Genomic DNA, 23,702 nt, shown 5'->3' with positions numbered 1-23,702 from the left:
GACTTTTAAATTTTAAATGAGTAATTAATTGAATATTCGAAATTTAACTCGTACTAAACTTCGGTTATCTATTAGGAAACGACAACCCTAACCTTAGACTTAGGTGCTTGGTCCGGTTTCGATATTGGACTACTAGCCTTATCGTTTGACCTAACTAACATATATCGGTGACTTTTAAATTTTAAATGAGTAATTATTTATTATTCAAAATTTAACTCGTACTAAACTTCGGTTATCTATTAGGAAACGACAACCCTAACCTTAGACTTAGGTGTTTGGTCCGGTTTCGATATTTGACTACTAGCCTTATCGTTTGACCTAACTAACATATATCGGTGACTTTTAAATTTTAAATGAGTAATTAATTGAATATTCGAAATTTAACTCGTACTAAACTTCGGTTATTTATTAGGAACCGACAATACCTTAATTGGTTGCTTAATTGGGCCATGTTTATATTAATACCCCCGCTTAATTGGTTGCTTAGTTGGACTAATGAGGGGCACCAAATGTTATTTTGAAGATGGTTGGTCATGAAGGGGTTGTTCTAAAACCTATCTATGTATCTATTTTTAATTTGTTTAAGAACTTGTGTTTTGCTTGTTTTTAATTTGTGTAAGCAGTTGTTGTGTTGTGCTTGTTTAAGTTTTGTGGTTGTTTAATTATTGACAATTGATAACTTGTAATCCAAGTTATCGAACTAGTAATATAATGGTTATTTTGGTCTTATGAATTGTGTGGCTAAATTGTTATCTATTTACCTAATTTCTTTGGGACTAATAATCAAATTTGCGTAACCAAATATGAAAAAAAAAAAAAAAAAGGTTAGCACTAATTCTGACTTTACGTTTTATAAATAAATTGTTTCAAAAAAAAAAGTTGTATAAATAAGTAAAAAAAACTTACGAATTTTTTAAAAAAAATGCTTGATTAGTTAACACTAATTCAGATTTTTGAGTGATTCATGATTTGGAATTTTAAAGACAAAAAGTATAATATTCAAATTAGGATAAAAAAAGAAGTATAATATTCAACTTAAATAACAAAGAAGGCAATTTACATTGTTTATATTTGGTTCGTTTCTGCATTTCCAAAACATTGAGGAAATACACATTGTCATAAAAAAACAAAAAAAAAAACATTGAGAAACATTGAGCACACCAAATATTAGTTGATGCTTGGCCTTCTAGCCAACATGCTAATAATTACAACTAAAGTATAGACTAGATGCAACTTCCAAGAACAAACCACATCAAACCCTCCAAAACCTTTCAATTAACCTAAGCTACCCTAAGTACCATTACTCCACACTCAACTAAACACACAAACCGTCCAACATCCAAACACAAACATCTTCATCATCCAGCAAAAAGAACACCATGGAAAAACCAGATGCACCAAGTCCAACCAAAAAACGCACCATGCCAGAAAGCAAAGGAAAAACCAGTAACAGTAAGAGGGGAAAAGAATACGAAAACACTACTACAACTGAGAACATTACAACTGAGAAAATCAAAACTCACCAGCAAATCAACTCTACACAAGTCAGTGAGCAGTATTCTGAGACTACACAAAAGAACATCAAACATGAGATTATTTACATATCATCCAGGTATTTCTTATTGTGTACACACATGAAAAATACTATCAACATTCATAAAGAAAGTTTCTTATTGATTCAACAAATTTCTAATGAAAGATCCTTCAACAAAATTATGATTTTTGTTTCATGAGCAATCATATTTGTTTAAGCTATATGAATCTATGCTGAATGTAAACCCTTTATATGACAAGTGCATTCAACATTAATAAACAAACAGTCTTTGGAGTTGTATGTGCATGTGTTTTTGAATCTATCGTGAATTTCAAAACATGTGTGAGTGTGTGTTATTTTATATGATATTCAACAAATGTGTATGTAAAGTTATCTGTGAAGTTCAATTTTTGAGTAGGTTTTGTTGTTCCAAATTATTTGTAAATAACTCTAACTGGAAAGTATACCCTAAATAATCTTAGCTTTCACTGTTTTAGTTAATAATTCCATATTGTATATGTCAGTTACTTCATATTATATGATTTAATCCTGGTATATAACAATAAATAATTTTATTTTATTTTGTTTATATGGTTTGAATAGTCACCACACTACCACCCAAGGCTGGAATGACCAGGAAGATTCTGCAGATTGTGATTCAACAGCATCAACCCCTAAGCAACCAAAAGATAAGGCGACAAAAAAACAATACCCTGCCACAGAGAGAAGGGCATGCAAGAAAAAACTGTGTGACAACTTGGGATCAACTTCGGCACCGCCGAGACTGAAGGAAATCAAGGAGTGGACTGCAATGCTTGAATCTAAGCAATATAAGAAGATTAACAAAATTCTGTTCTGTCAGCCAGAAGAGCAGGATGACAATGATTTTCAAATAAACTACCATCCAAAGAGTTCGATGGGATATGAATTTTTCGATACCGGAGTTCCTATTCCTGAAGTAAGTGGTACTATATTGCTATTTTTAAACCTAATACATAACTTTCATTTAGTACTAATAAGAATCTTTGTTTCACATATTTTTTATTACAGTGGATGCCTGTGAAATTTAGGCCACTACCAAGCATGAATCTGAATGATATTTGCTCTTACACCATTGCATACATCTTTATGAGCGACAACGAGCATAAACATGAGTATGTGTTTTTAATATATCTTGCTAAACCATTTATTTAGTCTATTTAATTTGAATTCAACTAACAATTCATAAATCTACCTGTTGCAGTGATGAGGTTCTGATTAAAACTTCAACAGATGTTTATGGGGACAGAAAAGCAATTAAGTCGTTGATGCCTAGGTGTAATGTGGACCAAGAGGTTATATTTTGATCTAACATTGTAAATTTTTTGGCTATACAATGTGAAAGTGAATTAAAATTTGATCTAACATTGTTTTCATTTGGCTATACAGATAATCAATCTGGTTGTTGCACGAAGCAATTGGCTAATAGATTCGTTAGGAAAACATAAATCTGTTTGGTATTTGCCTACGTATTTTGCGGTAATTACATGACCAACACTGAATTATGTTACATTTACATTTACATTAGTTGAGTAATAACTACTGACTTAAACTACATTACTTTTTAAGCAATATGCTCTGGATAACAAATACAAGGCTGATTATATCAGGAGCAAATTTCAAGACAAGTACATGCCACCAAACTCTATAGTTTCAAAGGTGAGTTTCCTATAAAATCTGGTTAGTGTGTAGCAACACATGTTTGGTTGATTCAGACTTGAAAAATCTGTTCTAATGGGTAATATGATTTCTATAACTACAGATTTTTATTCCTATGAATGATGAGGGAGCACATTGGTTTTTGGTGGTTGTTGATTTTTCTGAAAGAAAAGTTTATTGGTTGGACTCTTTACCTTCAGATGAAAGATATCATCCTAGGCGTCATTCAATTATTAGATTGGTATGCATGTGATCTATACTTTGTTTTACATTCAAATTTATTTTTTGCTTTTTTAATTCAAATTTTATATTTACTATTGTGGCAGATTGTCAAGCTTGAGGAAATCCTGCTTCTTCCTTGTTTTGTTAATGTTGCTAATCTAATTGGTCATGATAACCTAATCACAAACTTCACCAAGATTGAACCTACGTGCCTCCCGCATCAGCGACCTGGATCGTAAGTATTCTTAACCCCTATCTCTATTAATGATTTTACTTAAACTACATATTAGTGTGATACTAATGCAGTTTTATCAATAATCATAGGAATGATTGTGGAGTGTGGGTTGCTAAATGGATGATTGAATGTCCATTCAATAGTAACTACGGAGGCATAACTGTAAGTTGAATTAATGTCATAATTATTTGTAAAACATATCCCATCTAAGTAAATTTATAATTCCTTGTTCAAAAAAAAGTAAATTTTTAATTCATCCACTGTTTGTTTCATTATATGTAGGTTGCCACTGCCACAAGGATGAAGCTTGCTCTATATCTTTGTCATTCCTCTAATAATGTGTTGTTACAATCACTGTTGTCAAAGTCTGCTCAATATTGGGATGATATGCACAAGAAAAGGAAGGCTTTGGTTGATGTCTGAAGTTTGAAGTTTGGTTCTTACACTATGGGATGGAAGCTTTGGTTGATGTCTGAAGTTTGAAATTTTATTTTGGATATTTTGGTTTATTTTCTGTTTTTATTTTTGGTACTGTTACCTTAACCAGTGGGTTTGTATTTTGCACAATATGGTGGTCTTATATTTTGGATATTCTGCTTTATTCGGTTTGAAGTTTTATTTTGGATATTCTGGTGAATTTAGTTGACAGTGTTCTATTCTGGTGGATATTGTGGTTTATTCGGTTTTAGGATTTATTATATGTTTGTCTTAAGCTGTAGGTATCTCATGCTATTATCCAATTTCATGCTATATGTTTTACTTAAATACATGACATAACTATTTTGATTTATTTGTTTGTTTCATACAATTTTCAAAACATTATATATATATATATATATATATATATATATATATATATATATATATATATATATATATATATATATATATATATATATATATATGTTGGGAACATACCTCTTAGTTCTATGTCTATGTAAAATTGATATGAATCACATTCTCCTTCTTAACATTTTTGACTTCAAGTCTAATCACCATGTTGAATGCATATTCATGTAACCTGTTTCAAATTGCAATAAAACTTAAGTTTCTGTAATTATCACCTAACAAACATACATTTAGCATTGTAACAAAATTTGGTATTGGAAATAGACATTTTCATGTATTTAATCAAAACTATTTAAAAATTGGATAATCAATATCAAAAATGTTATTGTCCAAAATTACACAACATTGTTCAATAAAAGTTGGATAATCTTCGTTAAAGTTACCAAAACTTATTAAAGTTACGCCTTTCTCATATGATAACTTACAAAACTTATACATCTTTCACATCATGTACATTCAACAACCTTTAATTGGACTTGTGTGATCAGTTAATGTACATTGAGCAGATTACAAAAGTTGCATGTTTCTCATTACATGACATGAATAATACATTATGAATAGTTAACTTAAGCTTGGAGCAACCTTTAAAAGTTAATTGGAATTGTTTAAAAAATTTCATCTTTCACATTACATTGCATAAATCATAGCTTATCAAAAATTAAGGTACATTGAACAGCCTCCAAAAGTTAATGTACCATGTTTTACTCAAGTAAAAAAGATTACAATATTCAATTTGAAAATTGTTACTGTACTACAGCTTAATGTAACACTGAGCATTAGCTAAAATATAGCACTGACTTCATATCATTAACTAGTGCTTATTCAACTCAAATACATATCACTAACTATAAACTTAACATTATAAAGCTTGATTTGTTTACCCTTCAAGCTCTTCTACATTGCCTGTTTTCCAGTTCAAACCTCTTAAACACAGGATTCCTTAACTGGGATCAGAGTGGATATATTACCATCCATTATTTAACTGCAGGAGATATGAACACTAATATCAGAATAGCACACTAATATCACATTCAAATTAACATAAGCACACTAATTAAGTGTGAATAACATCCCAGTCTAATTTTAACCCTAATCCCCAACTCAAATGACATCAAATTCATAATTATAAGATTTTGATAACACAGTATTCCTCAATTGGGATCAGAGTGAATATATTGTCATCCATTACTTAACTGCAGTATATATGAACAATAATTGATGCAATAATTCAGGAATATCACACTAATATCACAGTCAAATTCACAATAGCATACTTATTATTCCTATGAATCATACCAGTCTAATTTCACAATTAAAATGACTTACAAATCGTAATTCCCAATTCAAATGAAACCATAATTCCCAACCCATAAGTAACAGTATCAACATATACATTCAAAAATCAAATGAATTCAAATAAAATTGACAAGCAGAATTTAACAATTTGATAAATACAAAACCAAATCCCCAATTCCAAATGGATGGTTTATGCAGTAAGAATTCAAAGCAACTTCAATTAAAAATGCAACCCTAATCCCCAATTCGATCGTTTCAGGGTAACAATTTGAATCAACTTCAATTAACGTTGTAAACCCTAAATCGATAATTTCATAGGCTAAAATATATATACGAACAATTACCTGTGAAGTACACTACGATGCTTTGAACAATAGAACAATCTTGCACTGAAAATAGTTTTTGGGTGAACACAGATACGAATTATGCTTTAGTTTTTGGCCAGGAACACAGATACGACATTGGGTGAAAAGTCGATAATGCTTTAGTTGGATATCAATGAAATGAAACGAATGAAAACAAAGTCTGAGAGAGGCATAAGACGATGGATGACGAAGATTAAGACGAAGAAGAAGAAGGGATGAACAATCGAAGAAGGAGAAGAAGGGATGAACAATCGAAGAAGGAGAAGAAGGGATGAACAATCGAAGAAGGATAAGGTCGAAGAAGGATGAACAATCGAAGAAGGAGAAGGACGAAGAAGGATGAACAAAATGGAGAACAAGTGGGAATTTGGGATTTAGGGTTTTCACTCTCAATTTTAATTTGTTCAAATAATAATGTTAAAAATAATAATTTGTTCAATTTTATTGTAAATGATTTATGATTTTAAATTGAAATTAAAAATGTTTTTGATTTGTATTTTTAATTTGATGGAGGACTCATATGCAATAAATAAAAGTTTATTAAGAAAAAAGAGACTCACCATGGACCTTAGTTGATGTGGCAATTAAATTGAATTCTATTGGTTAAAAGTTTGGAATGCACCCATACATTCCAAAGCTGGAATGCACCATAGAAGCTCCCTTAAAGATTATGATGTAAGGGGATTTCAACTAACTTCTTGTAGCTTAATCAACTCAAAAATATAAGATAGTAACTTGCAATAACACTAAGCAACTCCCTGTAAATGATCCCTTAAAAGTTAAAACCCTGCCACTTGCAGTTGCAAACATCAAACTTGTAAACTGATTGTACTACTCCATCAGAGTAATATTTTATTTTTATCGGCCGTAGAGTAATATTTCATTTAACCCCATAACCAATATATAAGGACATTGAAACATATAAGGACCGAGATTCGAATCCGAAATTCCGGCCACTAGACTACTTAAAAAAAAAAGGTAACATTTCATTTAATTAGCTAGTAAAGCACTACAGTGTCTTATTGTCATCCCTCGATCGAAGGCTTCATTCCAACACAAGTTGAGATGAACCATGTAACTAAGCAACCAGCCATTGATGCCATAGCATGAGCCATTTACTTTCTAGAATGTGATGACAATAAAGAACTAATGAATGAGAAGAAGCCTACCACTTAGGTTTTGCTAGACTTGATGATAGATCCTCATCCTGTGATTGTATCATCAGAGGGCACACTTATGATAGAATTTCAATTTCCCACTATGCTCACCACCCCAGTTCTAAATGTGGACAAAGACTAATTCACAATGTTCTAATACCAAACTATGCAGTAAAGAGCCTTGTTCACCAATGGTGCAATGAAAATAATGTGACAGTGAATGAGCCAACTACTAACAATAACAATAGTAGCAGCAAGAGGCATAAGAACGAGAATGATATTTCTGGTTGGAAATTGGCAACTGCTTCAATTGATATGCACTCTTCAACCTTTCATAGAAGGTGAATAGAGTCTTGCTCACTATGATGACGAGCTTGGACCTTTACTAATAAAAATTAACCATCGAAAAAAATTAGTCCAACATCTTGTTGAAATTTTTAATATGTGTGGTTCTAGAACATATGGTTAATCATAACACTGAGTGTTAATTTAAAACAACTAGTGAAGATAAAATGAGCCATTTAGTTTCTACACAGTGCTGCAGTTGAGCTTATATAAAATGTATTTTCTTGCCTTCAGATTTTGACAAAAACATCTAAAATCACCCACAAAGTTATGCTTCAGTGCCAAATCCTCAAGAGCCTATCTTTCACCTTTCAAGTAACCACCAAGAAAGAAGAAAGATTGAACTGTTTCCAGAGATCCAAATCTGCATGCAAAATTGAAAAAAAATGTTATATGTTAATTGAATTGGACAAATTCAATAACTTTTAAGTCAATTTCCCATATAAATTTGGCATCAACACAAATACAGTATAATACTTGTTTCTCTAACTTTACAAATTGTTCGGTGATTAAAGTAGGAACATATTTATGTCATTCCAATACAGCCAATATTTGTTTTTAATTTTATCTGCTGAAAAATATACCGCTTAAGACAATTTGAATATATTTTTTTCATTCGTGTCTATATTTGGCAGCCATTCTCCAATGTCACCTGAAATGTTTTTTTAAATCATTCCAGAACACAATGCCATTGGAGGCAAATTAGCAAACTTCGTAATCTAAAATAACAGAAGCATATAAAAGGGTAGCCATTTAACTTAGTGAGAACAATGTAGATATTATCATTAGGTAATACCATAAATTATTAAGTCCTTATTTATAGATTCTTATTTGCAAATTTGATAAAGGTCAAGTTTTTAAACAGCAATTAGACACTTTTTGTATTAAAGTTTTTAACATTTGTATTCTTATTTACTTTTGGAAGTGAGAAGGCAAGGGCATGGAAAGCAAAGAACTATACAGAGTGTGAAAAAGAAAAAGTATTCTCTTTGTATGTCATAGTAGATGCTCAAAGAACCCATTAATTCTTTGTATATTATACACTTGATCGAATACAAGGAATGGTTCTTTTGACATCTAAAGCCAATTTTGCTTTGAATCATGCTGTTTGTTAGCTTGATCCCTTTGGGATCAATTTCACACTTCATATATCATAGATGAGAGGCCTGCCAATTTTCTGGCTTTGACCTTAACCCACCAAAACTTTACAATTTGGTTGTATTGCATGCCAGAATTTAAGTATGGACATTAAGTAAAATTTGTCGGAAGCTTCTTCCTTTGTCTGCGCAAAACTTTTGAAGCATCATTAAGCTATAGTTCTTGTATGGCTTGTGGATCCTTCTTTAGGCAACATCTCCATGTCATTGAAATGTAATGTCATTAAGAAAAACAAAAGACACTAATAGCATACAAAATCCCATTAGCAAGATTTATCTACGCAAATCACCGCCACCTGCTGAAGCTGCACAGAAGAAAAAGGAAAGAAAAAAAGTATTAAGACACTAGTATGCATGTCAACTGACCGGAACTCAATTAATTCATTTAGTTAACAAAAGAATCTGAATCATCTGATTCAACAACTAATGCTTTTAAAGGTAGTAATTAGAAACAACTTCAGTCTTCAACAATTTCAAATACCACATTTGAAACCAGAAAGTGTATCAGAAACAAAAGAACCCAAGCTTGGGTCTAAGGACCATTCCATCATATGCACGAACAATTACTCCAAAGCTCTAATTTGAAAATAAATAAAAGACCAAAATGTTTCTGTACTAAAATTGTGCTAATTTTGTTTAGAAAAAGAAATACTTGTGAACTGTTTTAAAATCTGGTATCCATTACAGCAAGGATTAGCACTAGCAGCAACAAAAATATAGAACCAACACTTCAAAAGGATGCAAAAATAACGTGTCATCAGCATCAAACAAAACTTATAGTCAGTTCCAACTATAGCCAAGCAAGAGAAAGGAAAGCAGGGTTTATTATGCTAAATAAACTTACATGGAGAGGATGGAGCAAGCAAGTGAGACACCATCTTATTGGATCTCTCCTCATCTCGGCGAAGCTTGAATCCATGAGAAACCTCGGGTACACGACGTGACAGATCAGGAGGAACCCCAGCTGTGTGGCTAGCAGTATATGATGTAGGGGAAGCGACAGGAGAATAGGCTGGAGGATGCTCAGTCACAATGGATGGTGAAGGTGAGGATACTTCACAGTCAAAACAAGGTGTCTCGGCAGTTACTGGGGATATTGGAGAATAAGAAGGAGAATGATATGGTGAAACTGATGGCTCAGGGTGATCAGTTAACTGTGGGGATGGAGCAGGAGCAGGTGGGTAAACATGTAGTGTATCCTTTAAAAAAGAAGACAACCTGATTTCTTTGACTTTGCCAAAAACTACGTTATTAAGACCGAGATTTTTTCTAGCAGAGCCTCTTATGGTTTGAGCTATTTGTTTCAATCTTTGTGGCATAAGGCTCTCAAAACCTCGCATTACTGAAGCCTGCACTACTACCGGACTAGCTACCGTTGAGCCGTGTGCATTTGTTATTTCCACATACACATTCTGCAATGGCAAACAATTAGGCAGATCCTTGTTAATTGTTATAGCATCTGTAAATGGACTTACATCCAACTTCTAAAATTTCAATTTCTCAAGGTATTAAACAGAACAACTATTCATTCTTAATCAACTCATGCTTTATACTATGTTAGTTTGATTAGGCAACGAGAGAAAATTATAAAATTGAAAACTAATAAAATTAGATGAAAAACAAGAATGTAGAAAATGGTAATGCATCTGAACTTCATTGTATTTAAAAATAAAAAAAAAAGGACATTGTTTTTCACCCACTCAAAAAGATACATCCTTTAATATCGCCATAGACACACACCATAAGGTATCAGCTTCTAGTTAGTAACCAATGGAGAATTGGTTTTTTAATCTTTGACCAAAAAATGCAATATAATAACAATAACACCAACAACAACAACAATAAATAATGAATCTTTCTTATGGAATAAACTTCAACAGCCTTTATATTTTAAGTTAGAAATTATGCTTTCTCTGTTTCTTCCATGAATATTTCAGTAAACTATTCAGGAAATATGAATAAAAAAAAAGCAGATAAGAAAATTTTGTTCTGATTTTAAGAGAAGTTGGAAATATGTTAGAACTTTAAAGTTTTGGCTTTTGTGAAACGGCAGTTATAAAACCAAAATTGCAATTCCCAAAATAATAAGTGAAACAGGTTATAAGACTACACCTCATCAGTCTTCAGTTGCAATCCAAACCTCAATTCTTCCTCGAAGTCATCAAACTTATCCAGGACTTCAGATATCGAGTTATGAAGAGTAAAATTAAATAGAATCTCGCGTATCTGCCAAATAGAAGCGGACTGCTCTGGTATTACAGTTAACCCACCGGGAAACTTCAAGATCTCAAACAAAGATGTGTTCCCAATTACTGGTGTTGTGAAAGTCAGGTTGGATTGCTGGAGAAACAGTTCAATTAGTGATGACTTCAGGACACTCAAGTGCACTGGATTTATTGGAACATTCATTGGATCAGAGAGAACGCCAAATACCACGTCAGACCAATTAGGTGCAACACTTTGGTGGATGGATAGGATAGCCACCTATTAAAAGTAAATAGCTTATGAGCCACTTTTTACGTCTAAGTAGAGACCTGAGGGAAAAAAATTAAGAGTAGAATCCTGGCTAATACCTTTGTATTTGGCAGAGCTATTTCACCAAATATATCATATTCTAATCTTTCGATGTATGGAATAAGCTGTGAGACTGGATTTTCCAGCCTGAAGGATGCCTGAACAGTAGCTGAAATTTGTTCAAGGAAAAAAAAAAAGCATTATCACTAAATTTGGTAAAGTCGCCAATATTACGAATTCAAATGGAGATCTTTAACACAGAAGATTAATCACATGAAAATAATACAGAAAGAAATCATAACAAAACAGAAAAAGAAATTTGTTTTCGCCAGTGAAAGATTGCTATTTGCAACCTAAAATAATTTACTTATTTGGCAGTAGTCACAAACTGCTAATCTATCAATGCAGTGGTCAAGGACATTAGTGAATTATATTTTCCTTCCAAGAGTTTAAATCTATAGAACTCACAGGTTGCTAGGATTCCTAATAAATATCCTAATATTCTGTAACAATATTTAAAAAATTACATATAATTAAAAACAAATATTGGTAACGAAGTATTGTTCGGCTTTTTTACAGCCGTAAGCAGCCGAATCTCAGTTTCTGAATATATGCTTGAGTGAATAAAACACTCAGTAGAATGAAATATTTAGACGAATCAAGATTACAAAGATAAAAAATTCTGAATGTAATTTACAAGAGGAAATAATTAGACTGACTCTGTTGCCTAAAAGATACGATGAAATGAATCTGTTTAACTTCTATATAATTAATCTAATACTACATGGAAAGTGAACATTAATTCGATTCTATTTCCAACAATAACTATTACTATCAAACACTTCTGTATAAAAGGATTTTTATTTAAAAAAGTACTCCTAACACAAATTGCTTATATGATTTACCTGAAGGTAAGAATGACAAACTATCTACATTTACCAAAACGAGGAGCACTGTCAACATACTCTGAGACTATGATTTGTTTATTTCCTTAAAGGGAAAGGCAGCGCATTTTTAAAAAGGTGATCAATTTACAAGATAGACACCATTTACCTATTTTCTCAACGTGTATAGTACTTAATTATATATTGATTATTTACAAATAGACCAAACATCAAGAGTGTCATCAATAATTGTAAAAAATGACATATGTTGCTAGCATTCCTCTTACCAAGCATAATACTCTCTTCCAAAGTAAGGAAGGATCTTGCCAATGAGTCTAATAGCAATTTCTTAGGTGGAAGTCAACAATAAGTCAATAGTCACTTACTGACGATTTCAACTTCCATTGTTAAGATAATATTTTTCCAGTTTTACAGAACACTGATGTAAATGATTTCCATAAACACGCCTCAGTTCGTCGTAGGCTTGTATGCATATCAAATTAGCATAAAAGGGAAGTCGAATCCCATGACGGAAAGTAATCACACACCCAATCAAACAGACAACCCCAGTCATGCACATCCAATGCTATCATATGGTTTGCTCTCCGAAAATCAACGATTTAGAATAAACATAAATCACCTATGAAGCATGGACACTCCTCAGATTAGCCGTGTCCCGGTGTCGAACACGCGTCGGTGTCAGACACCGACACTTATGATTACACAAAATTATATCATTTTCTCAAATTATTATCGGTGTCAACGTGTCAGTGTCTGTGTCGTGTCCGTGCTTCATAGTAAATCACAGCTTCGAGCAGATACTTTTGCAGATGCTCTTAACATGTTATGCCTAAAATCTAACAACAAGAAAAATTGAATCCCTACTTTTGTATTTGTCAAACATCAGTCAAACTCAAAAGTGATCACTGATCACAAAAACCAGAATCAGTATAAACAACACAATTCTTGAATTCAACAAATAACAAAGAAGAGGAAAACCTAATTACACAACAAAACCTAAATATATGAATAAAGATCATCAGAATCAAAAACTGATTTCATCACAACTCAAATCCAATCAAATAGTTAAAATATCATAATGAAATATCGAAAACATAAATTAATTAGGCGAAATTGAATAATAGTGAAGGGAAGAGAAGAATTAATTACCACTATTCTTAATTATATCTTTAGCATCAAAGCTAATTACAGTTGTGTGTTTAGGAAGAATCCAGAAGATTCCAGAAAGAAAAGCCGATAAACTGAAAAAGAGAATGAATAAACACTTGAAACTGAATAATCTCAGAACCACCGAACACCGTCGTAAATCTTCTTCACCGTCGTTGTTCTCCCTCTGTTCTTCTTGTTGCACATATTCATCTCCAATTTTCCCCATTGCCAAAGCATCTGGAATCTCCCTCTCTCTCTCTCTCTCTCTCTCTCAATAAATACACAACGCGTAGTTTTATTTGAATAGGGTAAGTTAAAACAGTGATGATGATGGTGTTAATTACTGTATTAATTCAATTAATACTATAACTTAATTTAATCTCTTTTCACAGTTCACACTTGCAAGTTGCAACTGTAAATAACCTGTGAAGTGTGATATACGCTGGCAAATTTGTACTACAGTGTTATCACTAATTTCCTTTTTAATTTTTTAATTTTAGGATTAACTTTTTAGGCTACCGAACGTTGAGGAGAAGCAAAGGTGAAAAGGAAAGAGAATGAGTACAAGAGTATAAAGCCGGGGGAATATCCAATCCAACCGTAATTTTATTATTATTAGTACTAATAATTAATAGTAATAATAATAATAAATAATACTTATCATCATGTTCATGGATATAATTTTAATCAATGATGATAATAAAAATCCCACTCGTAAAGATGATAAGAGGGATCAGAATAAGTTGTTGTATAATTGATTTTGGTCGTTGATTTAGGATCTAACAATTTAGATTTAAATAGTGGAGATTTAACCGTCTAATAAGGTATTTGATCTTAATTCTTTATTCTTTATGGAACAGCCAATAACAATTACTGCATTATGCAGTAACTATGCTAAATCTAAATCGCTATAGAAATGAGCAAGTAAAATCATGATAAATTAGTTGAGAAAATTTGTAATAACTTGAGTGTGAATCTGAATCATGCTTAAAACTATTGGTCAATTTTTACTTACTCCTATCTATTAAATTTTGGAGTATTAAGATGTCTTTTCTTAAATCATAAAAGCTTAAGAAGTAAATACGTTGAGCAAGTATATTATCGTGAGTTTAATTTAATAGGTAAAACATCATAATTTATATGCAGAAATTAGAGTTTAATGGTCCGTTTGGTACAACAGAATGAAAGATGGAGAAAAAAAAATTACGCAAAAGAATTCATGAACTTGGACTACATTTAATCTAAATTCATGTATTGATTTGCGTAATTTTCTTCCTTTCACTTTCTTTTTGTTGTACCAAACGGACCCTAAATTTTAGACACTCCACTTATTCTTTAAACAAAATTTGTTTCTAGATCAAGATGCTTGGTAGGTCAAATGGAACGAGATATAGCAAGGATCTTATAATTGAGATAGATCCTCCTCACTCATAACCAAAATTTTAGTCTTTTTTTGTTCTTGCACACTCTCTCTGGCCTTAATCATAAGTAAATTTTCACTTTCTAGATTCTTTGGATAACTAATGTATATGGTCTATAATTAAGGTCAAATACATTAGTTATTCAACCAATTTAAGAAATGGAAATTTATTTATAATTGAGGCCGGAAGAAATATATATTTAGTAAATATGCTACTTATATATACTTTTTAAGAAACAACTTAAAGTTTTTACACATAATGACGAAAATAATCTTTTTTAGTCTTATCAAATTATTTTTACTTATTAAGACTATTTTTTCCTCTTTTTAAATAAACTTTTTTTTGGTTACCCTTTTTATATAAATAATTTAGTGGTTAAATTTATACATTTCAAATATAGATAATGAAATTTATTGTTCAATGTGCGACCACTATAATAATGTTATAATAAGTAGCAATAAAACCACTTTTTATAATTTACATTTCTAAATCAACCCATCTTTCAATACACTTTATTTCTGAATCTCTTAGCATAAGGATAAGATTATTAGAAAATTGAAAAATAATAAAGAGATAATCCATATTAAGCAAGGGAATATTAAAGGTGTTTGTTTTGTTGAGTAAAAACCACTTATATTGCAATTGGTTCCAAATCATTTGATTAAGATAAGTTACATCTGACTTTTACCATCACTAGAGTAATTTTTCTATCTACAATAAATCATTAAAAATGCGAGTTTCATATAGAAAGTTATGAATTCGGTGTGAGAGTTTATATAGGATTGAACAATTTTCTCCTCTAAATCATAGTTTTGAGGAAGTTAGGTTCACTCCGTATCAATTGGTATTAGAACAGGTTTGATTCTCGGGTGCTGAGACTAATTTTAAGATAAAGTTAGGTTTAATCCATACCAACACATATCTGCATAATAACAAAGGACGGAGAAATTGTAACAAAAGAAAAACAGAGTGTGGTGTGGAGAAATACTATAGAAGTGTTATTTCTTAAAAAAGAAAAAGAAACTATGGAAGTGTTGTTTCTTATAAACCAAGCAACCTATGTGTGTGGAATATTTGTTTTTGTAAATGAAGTAGAAATATAATAACTCCCGCTGTACTAGTATTCTTTAATTGTTAATTAATGGTATGTGATTGCGTGGAATTATTTTTCATGCTTTTGTGAGGATTAAGCTAACAAATTGACTTTCTTCAACAACAAAAAAATTAAATATTTCGGTACACATATTATATGAATATGTATCGTATACTGCTTAGGTGGATAATTGTGCTTAATCCACAAATATATTTAATATAAAAAAATTAATAAACACTATTTATAAACTAATCAGAATCATCAACCTTAACAAATATACATACATGATACATACATGTATATCCATTATGCCAAAGAATTCAGAAACTAACAAATTGACTGTTGAATTGAACCCCTAGCACGTGGAATTGAGAAGTGGTGCATATTCTTTTATGGTTTTGCAAGTATGTGCATGTCATGTCACACGGAAATTAGAGGACAACTATTTATTTGGATTGGCCAACGCATTCCAACTCCTGTCCCATATGATGCATATATGTATTTTGTGGTACTATATGACAATGTCCACAAATGCATTCCAACTATTTATTTGGAGTCTCTATCTCTTGGTTGGAAATTGTCTTGTAAGTTAGGGTGTGTTTGATTTGATAGCTACATTAGTTAGAATTGGAGGAGACTTAATTTAGAGGATTAAATCTATATTTTGAGGTATATTTGAGATTTTTTAAAAACTTAAGGAGTCACATAGTAAATAATCATATAATATTTCAAGCACCGTTTTAATTATTTTTAAAACATTTTTTTCACAATTTTCTTAATTTAAAAATAAGTGTTTCTTCTTCTCTTGTTTTAAGTTCAACTCTCAAACATAGTATTACATAATTTATAAAAGGGAAAACCACTGGATTTGTTCTTATTGTGGGAGATATTGATAATATGCATAAAGCTCTATTTTCGATTCTCATTTGCTCTGTTGTAAAAAAAAGATAGAAGGGAGTTTAAAACTTTAATAAGGAGTATGTTGATGATCATCATATATTAAAAACTCGAACTTAGCTAGACTTTGTCACGTTAAAAAAATACATGATTCAAACCTAACATATTATTTACTATACCATTGTATTTTAACAACACTCATTAATTTATTTTAATACAATTCATTAAACGAGGTTTGTAACATGCAAGATTTTGTTATTTATTTAAGATATGTTTGTATATTTAGACATCAATAAGACAGAAGAAGTCATAAGTTAGTTTGGTGGAACAAAAACACGAAAGTAATAGATTGTACTTTATTCTCTTAAATGTAAGAGAAAAATCATATGAACACACATTTTAACAACCACACCGTATTTTTATACGGTTGGAGGCTTCAATTCACTTTTCCACAATTTTTATTCATCTTTGGTTTCCGTGCAATATTTAAATCAGTCTATATCATGTTAAGTGTCGATACAATATTGGCAAAAAAATGTGTGCAAATAGCACAACTCCAAATGTAAATCACATTTGAGAAAAACCATTTTCCAGATAGACCGAAGAAGCTATAACATGGTTTGGAGGGACCAAAACATGAAAATAATTTTTACTAAGACTAAAAATAAAAATAGTTAACCTTTATTATTCAAATAGGAGATGTCTTATAATTTATTTATTTTTTGTCAGATAGACTAGCGATTAAAAATTTCACTCTTAAGGTGAATAAGTGAAGTGTCAGAAATTTAAACTCCAACTCTCGTATATATAATGTGATGTTCCTACCATTTGAGAAAAGTTCACGGAACAATATTTTATGATCTCTACCGGAAACGTATGACAATGGCATAAGTGAAGAGTGAGCGCAAGGCGTTTGGTACAACACCAAAGGAAAAAGATACATTTAGAAGTATTCAACCACCAAGAATTTGATGTGGTGTGCATATAGCAACTTTCATGGTGGTTGAATTGTTGGCATGTGCCTGTCCACTACTGTGACAATGTAGCAACCCAGCTTCATAATTAAGATTATGTCTGACAGATACATCGGGTTACTTTTTTGTAGATAAATTATCAAATTAATTTAATTAATTAACACATAAGAAAAATTTAAGATATTTTATCAGAATAATTTAATAGAAGATAAATTTTCTCTTTTTATTACACTAGACAAGACTTAAAATGTAACCAAAAAAAGACAAGACTTAAAATAAAAAGATAAATTATGTACCAAAAAAAGAATAATAAAAAGATAAATTTAATAGAAGATAATTTAACAGAATAATTAATTACTACATTCCTTTATTTCTCGCTATTTATATTTTTTCTCGATATTAATTTAAGAAACAACATACTATGTATACGGTCAAACCATCTCTGAGCTCGATAAAAAATTGTTTGGACCTCATAAGGTGGAATCGAACATACAAGTCAATCCAATGACTTATACCTGACTCCGGTTGGATAAATATGAGGCAAGTATGACGTGGTAAAAGAAAACAACTAATTAGGAGGATTGACACCCTGAATTACGAAAAAGGATGACAGATTTTAAAAAATGAATGTAATGCGCGCAAGACTCGAAAAAGATTTCCGGTAACCATTTCCCTTTGGAGTTAGGGGTATATATATTATATACTAGGAGTTGGGATTAAACCAATCATCTACACTTTATAAATCACAAAAAAATGTAAGATCTTTTTCTAACTAAATGTTCATTGAATAACCAAGATAAAAAACACTATGATTTTTTTTTTATAAGAAAAGAAATTAAACTACTAAATTTATGAATTTTTTTTACACATTAGTACTCACTTCCTCACTTGTTGTTTGTTGTATAGTACTAGTTAATTTTGTATTCTCCCACAAGAGACATGTTAATTACTCACTCCAAAGAGGCAATTAGTGTATAAGCATGACTCATCTCTCACTCCCACTTCTACTCTTCCATTCAAATGTAGAATTGATTCCAATCCATCACAACTAAATCTTGTTTTCGCACCCCCACCACCAAAATTCAACACCACCCACATCATATTACCATCATCATCCGTAGCTAATTCTAAGAAATGGAAGAACATGGTTTCATTCTTCCAAGGTTTTTCCACTGGTGGTGGCAAAGGAAGGGATATCCAGAGCCTCAAAGTTGAGCTCTATGAAACAATTTCACCACTTGACCGTGGCGCAGAGGCTACTCTTGAAGATCAACAACGTGTGGACAAGGTTAAAGTTACTCTTGCATAATAATTTATGTTTATGTGGCTTTGTTTCACTGTCTTTTATGGTTTTTTAGTTTATGGTTGATTGTGTGTGGTTCTTGTCTAGATTGCTTGTAAACTTGAGGCTATGAATTGTGTTAAGGAGCCTCTTAACTCTGATTTGCTCAATGGAAAATGGGAGCTTTTATATACAACTTCTCAATCAATTTTGCAAACACAGGTTTGTTTGTAGAACTTTTATATGCACTATTCTGGAATCTGATGATACTGTATCGCAAATGCTAAAGACAATTTTGTTTGAAGTTTAATTATCATCCTCATCAAAATGTGGTAATTAGAACCCAACAACGTTTAGATTAGATGACGCGGGTCTCTTTAAGGTTAACCAAGGTCATGGGTTATAGCGTTAAAACTGTTAGGGAGAGTTTGCCTCTCATTTGGGTCCCACAAGACTCGAGAGATTAGGTTTTGCAGTTGTGCGCAGAGATACCTGATTTACGCCAAAAAATAATGTGGTAATTAGTAGTACATGGTATAATGATTCTAGACCACTCCCCTTTGTTCTTTTGATAACAAAATAGACTCTTAAGTTTCGGGTCTAACTCGATCAACCCCCTAAAATAGACTTCTAAGACGAGGATTGTCCAGCTTTATAGGTTTTATCTTAAGTCATAGCTCTATGGAGAGCATTGAGTCTTTCTCAATATATAACCACTCTTTATCGTGGTCTAAAATTTGGATAGTTCATGGTCCGGAAGAAAAAACAAACTGTCCTCGGTAAAACTTAACTGACATTGAATGGTTCATTGGTTATGTGTTTGTTTGAGTGTGTTTTCAAACCAAACTGAATGCCGTTACAGAAAACTAAACCCTACGTTTTTTTAACTAAAATGATTCTTTATGAACCACACTGTGCCAAATTACTTTTTTTAACTATATATTATGACTGATAAATAAATAGATACTTGGAGTGACAATTTAATGATTGAGAATTGGGGTATAGATTAAGTCATAACTCATAACAATAATGAGCAAGTCAATTTTGCTTAACTTACATTCCTTGATTAGCTGATCTCAATTCAAACAAAGAATTATACATAGATTATAATTCCCTTTTTGTTGTTTTAATTATAACATGATTGATTTTGCAATATGGTTTTATATTTATGTTCATTTGCCTTGGTAAAGTGATAATTAATTGGTGTTAAACTATCCTAGAGACCGAAATTCCTGCGACCAAATGGAAAGATCTACCAGGCAATTAATGCAGATACATTGAGAGCTCAGAATATAGAAACTTGGCCCTTCTACAACCAGGTACTAAAGTTTTGGACATCTGTTTACATTGCGTAAATTTATGCAATTGAAACGAGAATAAAAATCTGGCTTTTATATGAGTTTTTCAATAGTAGAATTCAAGAAACTTTGGTGTTAGCGAATTTTAGTTTTGCAACGTATGCTGATATGATTATGTTTTGAAGACCATTTTCAAGATTTTTGATAATTCAAGTCCTAGTTAGGTGCTAAACGCCATTCCAAAAAATTAGCTGCTAAATGTATAAGTAAATAAATCTTAATAATCGGTTAACTGTAATTTAATCTGTTTAACTTCATCAAATTCATAATATTTCGTAATCTGTATCCCTCAAGTTTCCACTGTTGTTGTAGGCCACTGCCAATTTACTGCCACTTAACTCAAGAAAGGTGGCTGTCAAGTTTGACTTCTTCAAGATTGGTAGTCTGGTATGTTCAGCTTATGAATTTTCTTATTTAGTCTATTTGTCATATTTTAACAGATGATCATACGTTCAAGTCTGCAATCACAAATCTGCGCGTTCATGTAGTAAGAACATCAGTGACCGTAACTGTTGTATTTAGATCTGACGGTGCAGAAAGCAAGTAAATTTTTGTTAAAACTATAAAGTATGGAGCTTGACACCCGACCGTTTGGTCTTGATCTAAACGCTACCGATATACTGAGTATGCGATTTGTGACTAAAGATGATCCAACTACATGAAGAATACGTTTTCCTGACAAATGAGTGTACAATGCTGATTACAGATACCTATAAAATCACCCGGGTCTGGTCACGGTCAATTGGAAATTACTTATTTGGATGAAGATTTGAGGTGAGTTTTGTCAAACACAATATATATGCATATTGCATATATAAGATCAAAGTAGTACATAATAGTTTTCATCAATAATGCATTATTAATATTAAGTGATCAGGGTTAGAATTCCATTCTGATTTAGTATGAAATTCTTTCTTGTGCCTTAAACTTGACAGAATATCAAGAGGTAATAGGGGCAACTTGTTTATCTTGAAAATGGTAGATCCATCCTATAGAGTCCCTCTTTGAAGTGTGTTCTCCAAGAATTGCTGCTGATAGTGGATGTCTTCGACTTACGCTTTTCCGCATGAACTTATATGCTACCAACATTCAAGTCAAGAAATAAAGGTTCACTTTGTGTGTCTAGAATTTCTGTCCTTTTATGCTTCCTCTCTATTATATTTATTTAAACCAAGATTTTAAAACTTTGGCATAAGATGATATACTTATCATTCAAAATAAATGATATATATCATTCTCTTCTTATCCGAAATTTGAGAGATGCAATTAAGATGCCACAATCACACATCATCATTTCACACAAATGACTCAACAATTAGGCCATTAGATACATTTTTGTAAATTTCACAGTTGAAGTTACCTCTAAAATCTTTAGCTTATAAATTTCAATTTCGCATACACATTGTCAGCCCATTGAATTGTTGTGTATAGCAAACGCTATGTTGATTTTGGTAACTCTGCTTGGCTACAATGAGCTCTAGTTGGTACTTGTTCCGCTCAACTGGTTTGAACTAAAGGTTAAAAGATTCAAATCCTAACGAAATTATTGAGCATAAATAAAATAGTAAAATACTGTAAATTGAGCATAAATACTTAGAAAGTCAATTAAGTAAAATCATGAAACAAATTATAGAGTTATATCATAAAATAAAATAGTAAAATACTGTAATTAATATAAAATATATTCTTAAATTATATCTCTAAATAAAAAACAAATCATAAACTTTTTTTGAAGAAGAAAACAAATCATAAACTATTCTAAACAGAAACAAATTTTAAATCCTAATGAAATACTATTGAGTTAGTCTATAGATAAACCTTGACACTCAACTTGATACTCAGGACTCAGTGGTTGTTTAGTACAATAATCATAAATAAAATAGCTGCTGTTTCGGATGTTGTTGTAGGCTTGTTTTTGAAGAGGGTTTAACTCCCAAAACTTTTGAGCATTCCACCAATACATAGAGGAATCACATGGTTGAAGATTAGTGCTTTGTGCTTGGCAAGCATTGATGCCAAATGATCTATAGTGAGCTTCAAAGGGTGCATCATTCCAGTTAATTGGAACTCCACCAGAGCCCCATGGATGAGTCCATATTGTTGCATAAACCTTCATTGCTTGTGTTCGATAACTTCCTCCTTTATCTTTGCTATTCTTGAACACTCTTATAGGTGTGCCATCCACAAAAAATCTGAAACATTTCATATAACAAACTAATATTTAGATTTGCAAACTAAGATCTTCAATTATTTTCATATAAAAAAAGTACATACAATTATTAAGGATCTTCAATTTGATTTCAAAAGGTCATCTCAACTATTTTTGGAAAATACTGTAAATAAAAGAAACTATTTATCGAAAATTCATTATATCTAATAGTCTGATTGGTAGGGTTTTAAAGGCTAAGTCCATATTTTAAAATATATTTGATATTTAAAAAATAAATAAAATCAGAGAACAATATGATGAATAATTGTATAATATTTCAATTGCAGTTAATTAATTTTAAAAAATATTTTATAGTGCCAATAATTTAAAAGAGAAAAGTAAGCCCTCTCCACCTTTCTAAAATATTTCAATCCAAACATACGTACCTAATATTGTATACATATTTTTCAATCACAAAAATATGGTTTAATCTAACTTATTTAAAGGAGAATATTAAGTTAAAATGTCAAATTAATCACGTGGGGTTTATAAATTCTATTTAAGCCTAATATCATCCTAATGTGAAATTTTGAGATTTTTCAAATCCTTACAAAAAAGATAAAAAATAATAATTCTACAGGAACAAAAAATAATACAAGGCAAGAAAAAAAGAGAAGAGTAATGAGAATATTTGTTACATACACTATGTGTTTTTCATTCAGAAGAAGTGTGTAATCATGAAAATCCGCCGTGGGATCAAACCAAAAATGAAATTGTTGCTCCCTACCACCTTGCCCATTAATATAAATGTTTGTGTGCAATATAGGAGGTTCATTAAGATTGCCACCTAAAAATTCAAAGTCAATTTCATCTCGAGTAGGTCCCTTGTCTGAAATCAACTGCAACAAATAGAAATTTGGAAGCAATAATAAAATTATTTAAGTTTAAAGTGTAAACTAATACTATGAATTAAAATAAATTCATATATATACGTGCAAAAATAAAATCACAATAATATTGATATATTAGAAAAAGTACATAAAAGGTTGTGATGACTGCCGTTGAATCCTTTGGAGGCAACTTAATTCTCATGCTAAACCAT

At 31.3% G+C, this 23,702-nt stretch overlaps 2 protein-coding genes across 3 annotated transcripts; one reads left to right on the top strand and one right to left on the bottom strand.

Annotated features, from left to right (window-relative positions):
* Window positions 1–8,668: 8,668 nt before the first annotated feature.
* LOC123910690 lies at window positions 8,669–13,846 on the bottom strand. Its single transcript, XM_045961874.1, has 5 exons — window positions 13,427–13,846; window positions 11,432–11,541; window positions 10,971–11,342; window positions 9,703–10,270; window positions 8,669–9,163 (listed from the first exon to the last, which is right to left on the bottom strand). The coding sequence occupies exons 1-5, from the start codon at window positions 13,650–13,652 to the stop codon at window positions 9,132–9,134; spliced, it is 1,308 nt and encodes a 435-aa protein (XP_045817830.1). The 5' UTR covers window positions 13,653–13,846; the 3' UTR covers window positions 8,669–9,131.
* Window positions 13,847–18,672: 4,826 nt separating this feature from the next.
* LOC123910689 (probable plastid-lipid-associated protein 4, chloroplastic) lies at window positions 18,673–22,707 on the top strand. 2 transcript variants are annotated; one of them, XR_006810252.1, is made up of 7 exons: window positions 18,673–19,099; window positions 19,202–19,315; window positions 20,314–20,412; window positions 20,764–20,838; window positions 21,158–21,225; window positions 21,387–21,558; window positions 22,359–22,707. XR_006810252.1 is itself a non-coding variant. In XM_045961873.1 (6 exons), exons 1-6 carry the CDS (start codon window positions 18,956–18,958, stop codon window positions 21,457–21,459), a joined length of 573 nt encoding a protein of 190 aa, XP_045817829.1. In that variant the 5' UTR covers window positions 18,673–18,955; the 3' UTR covers window positions 21,460–22,083. The 2 variants fall into 2 exon arrangements, 1 of the variants encoding a protein (XP_045817829.1); XM_045961873.1 differs by lacking the exon at window positions 22,359–22,707 and having other exon boundaries at window positions 21,387–22,083.
* Window positions 22,708–23,702: the final 995 nt, after the last annotated feature.

The sequence above is a fragment of the Trifolium pratense genome, linkage group LG2 (assembly GCF_020283565.1).
Source record: "Trifolium pratense cultivar HEN17-A07 linkage group LG2, ARS_RC_1.1, whole genome shotgun sequence".
Lineage (NCBI taxonomy): Eukaryota > Viridiplantae > Streptophyta > Magnoliopsida > Fabales > Fabaceae > Trifolium > Trifolium pratense.
The sequence above is the reverse complement of the archived record's forward strand: the minus strand, read 5'-3'. Positions and strand labels throughout refer to the sequence as shown.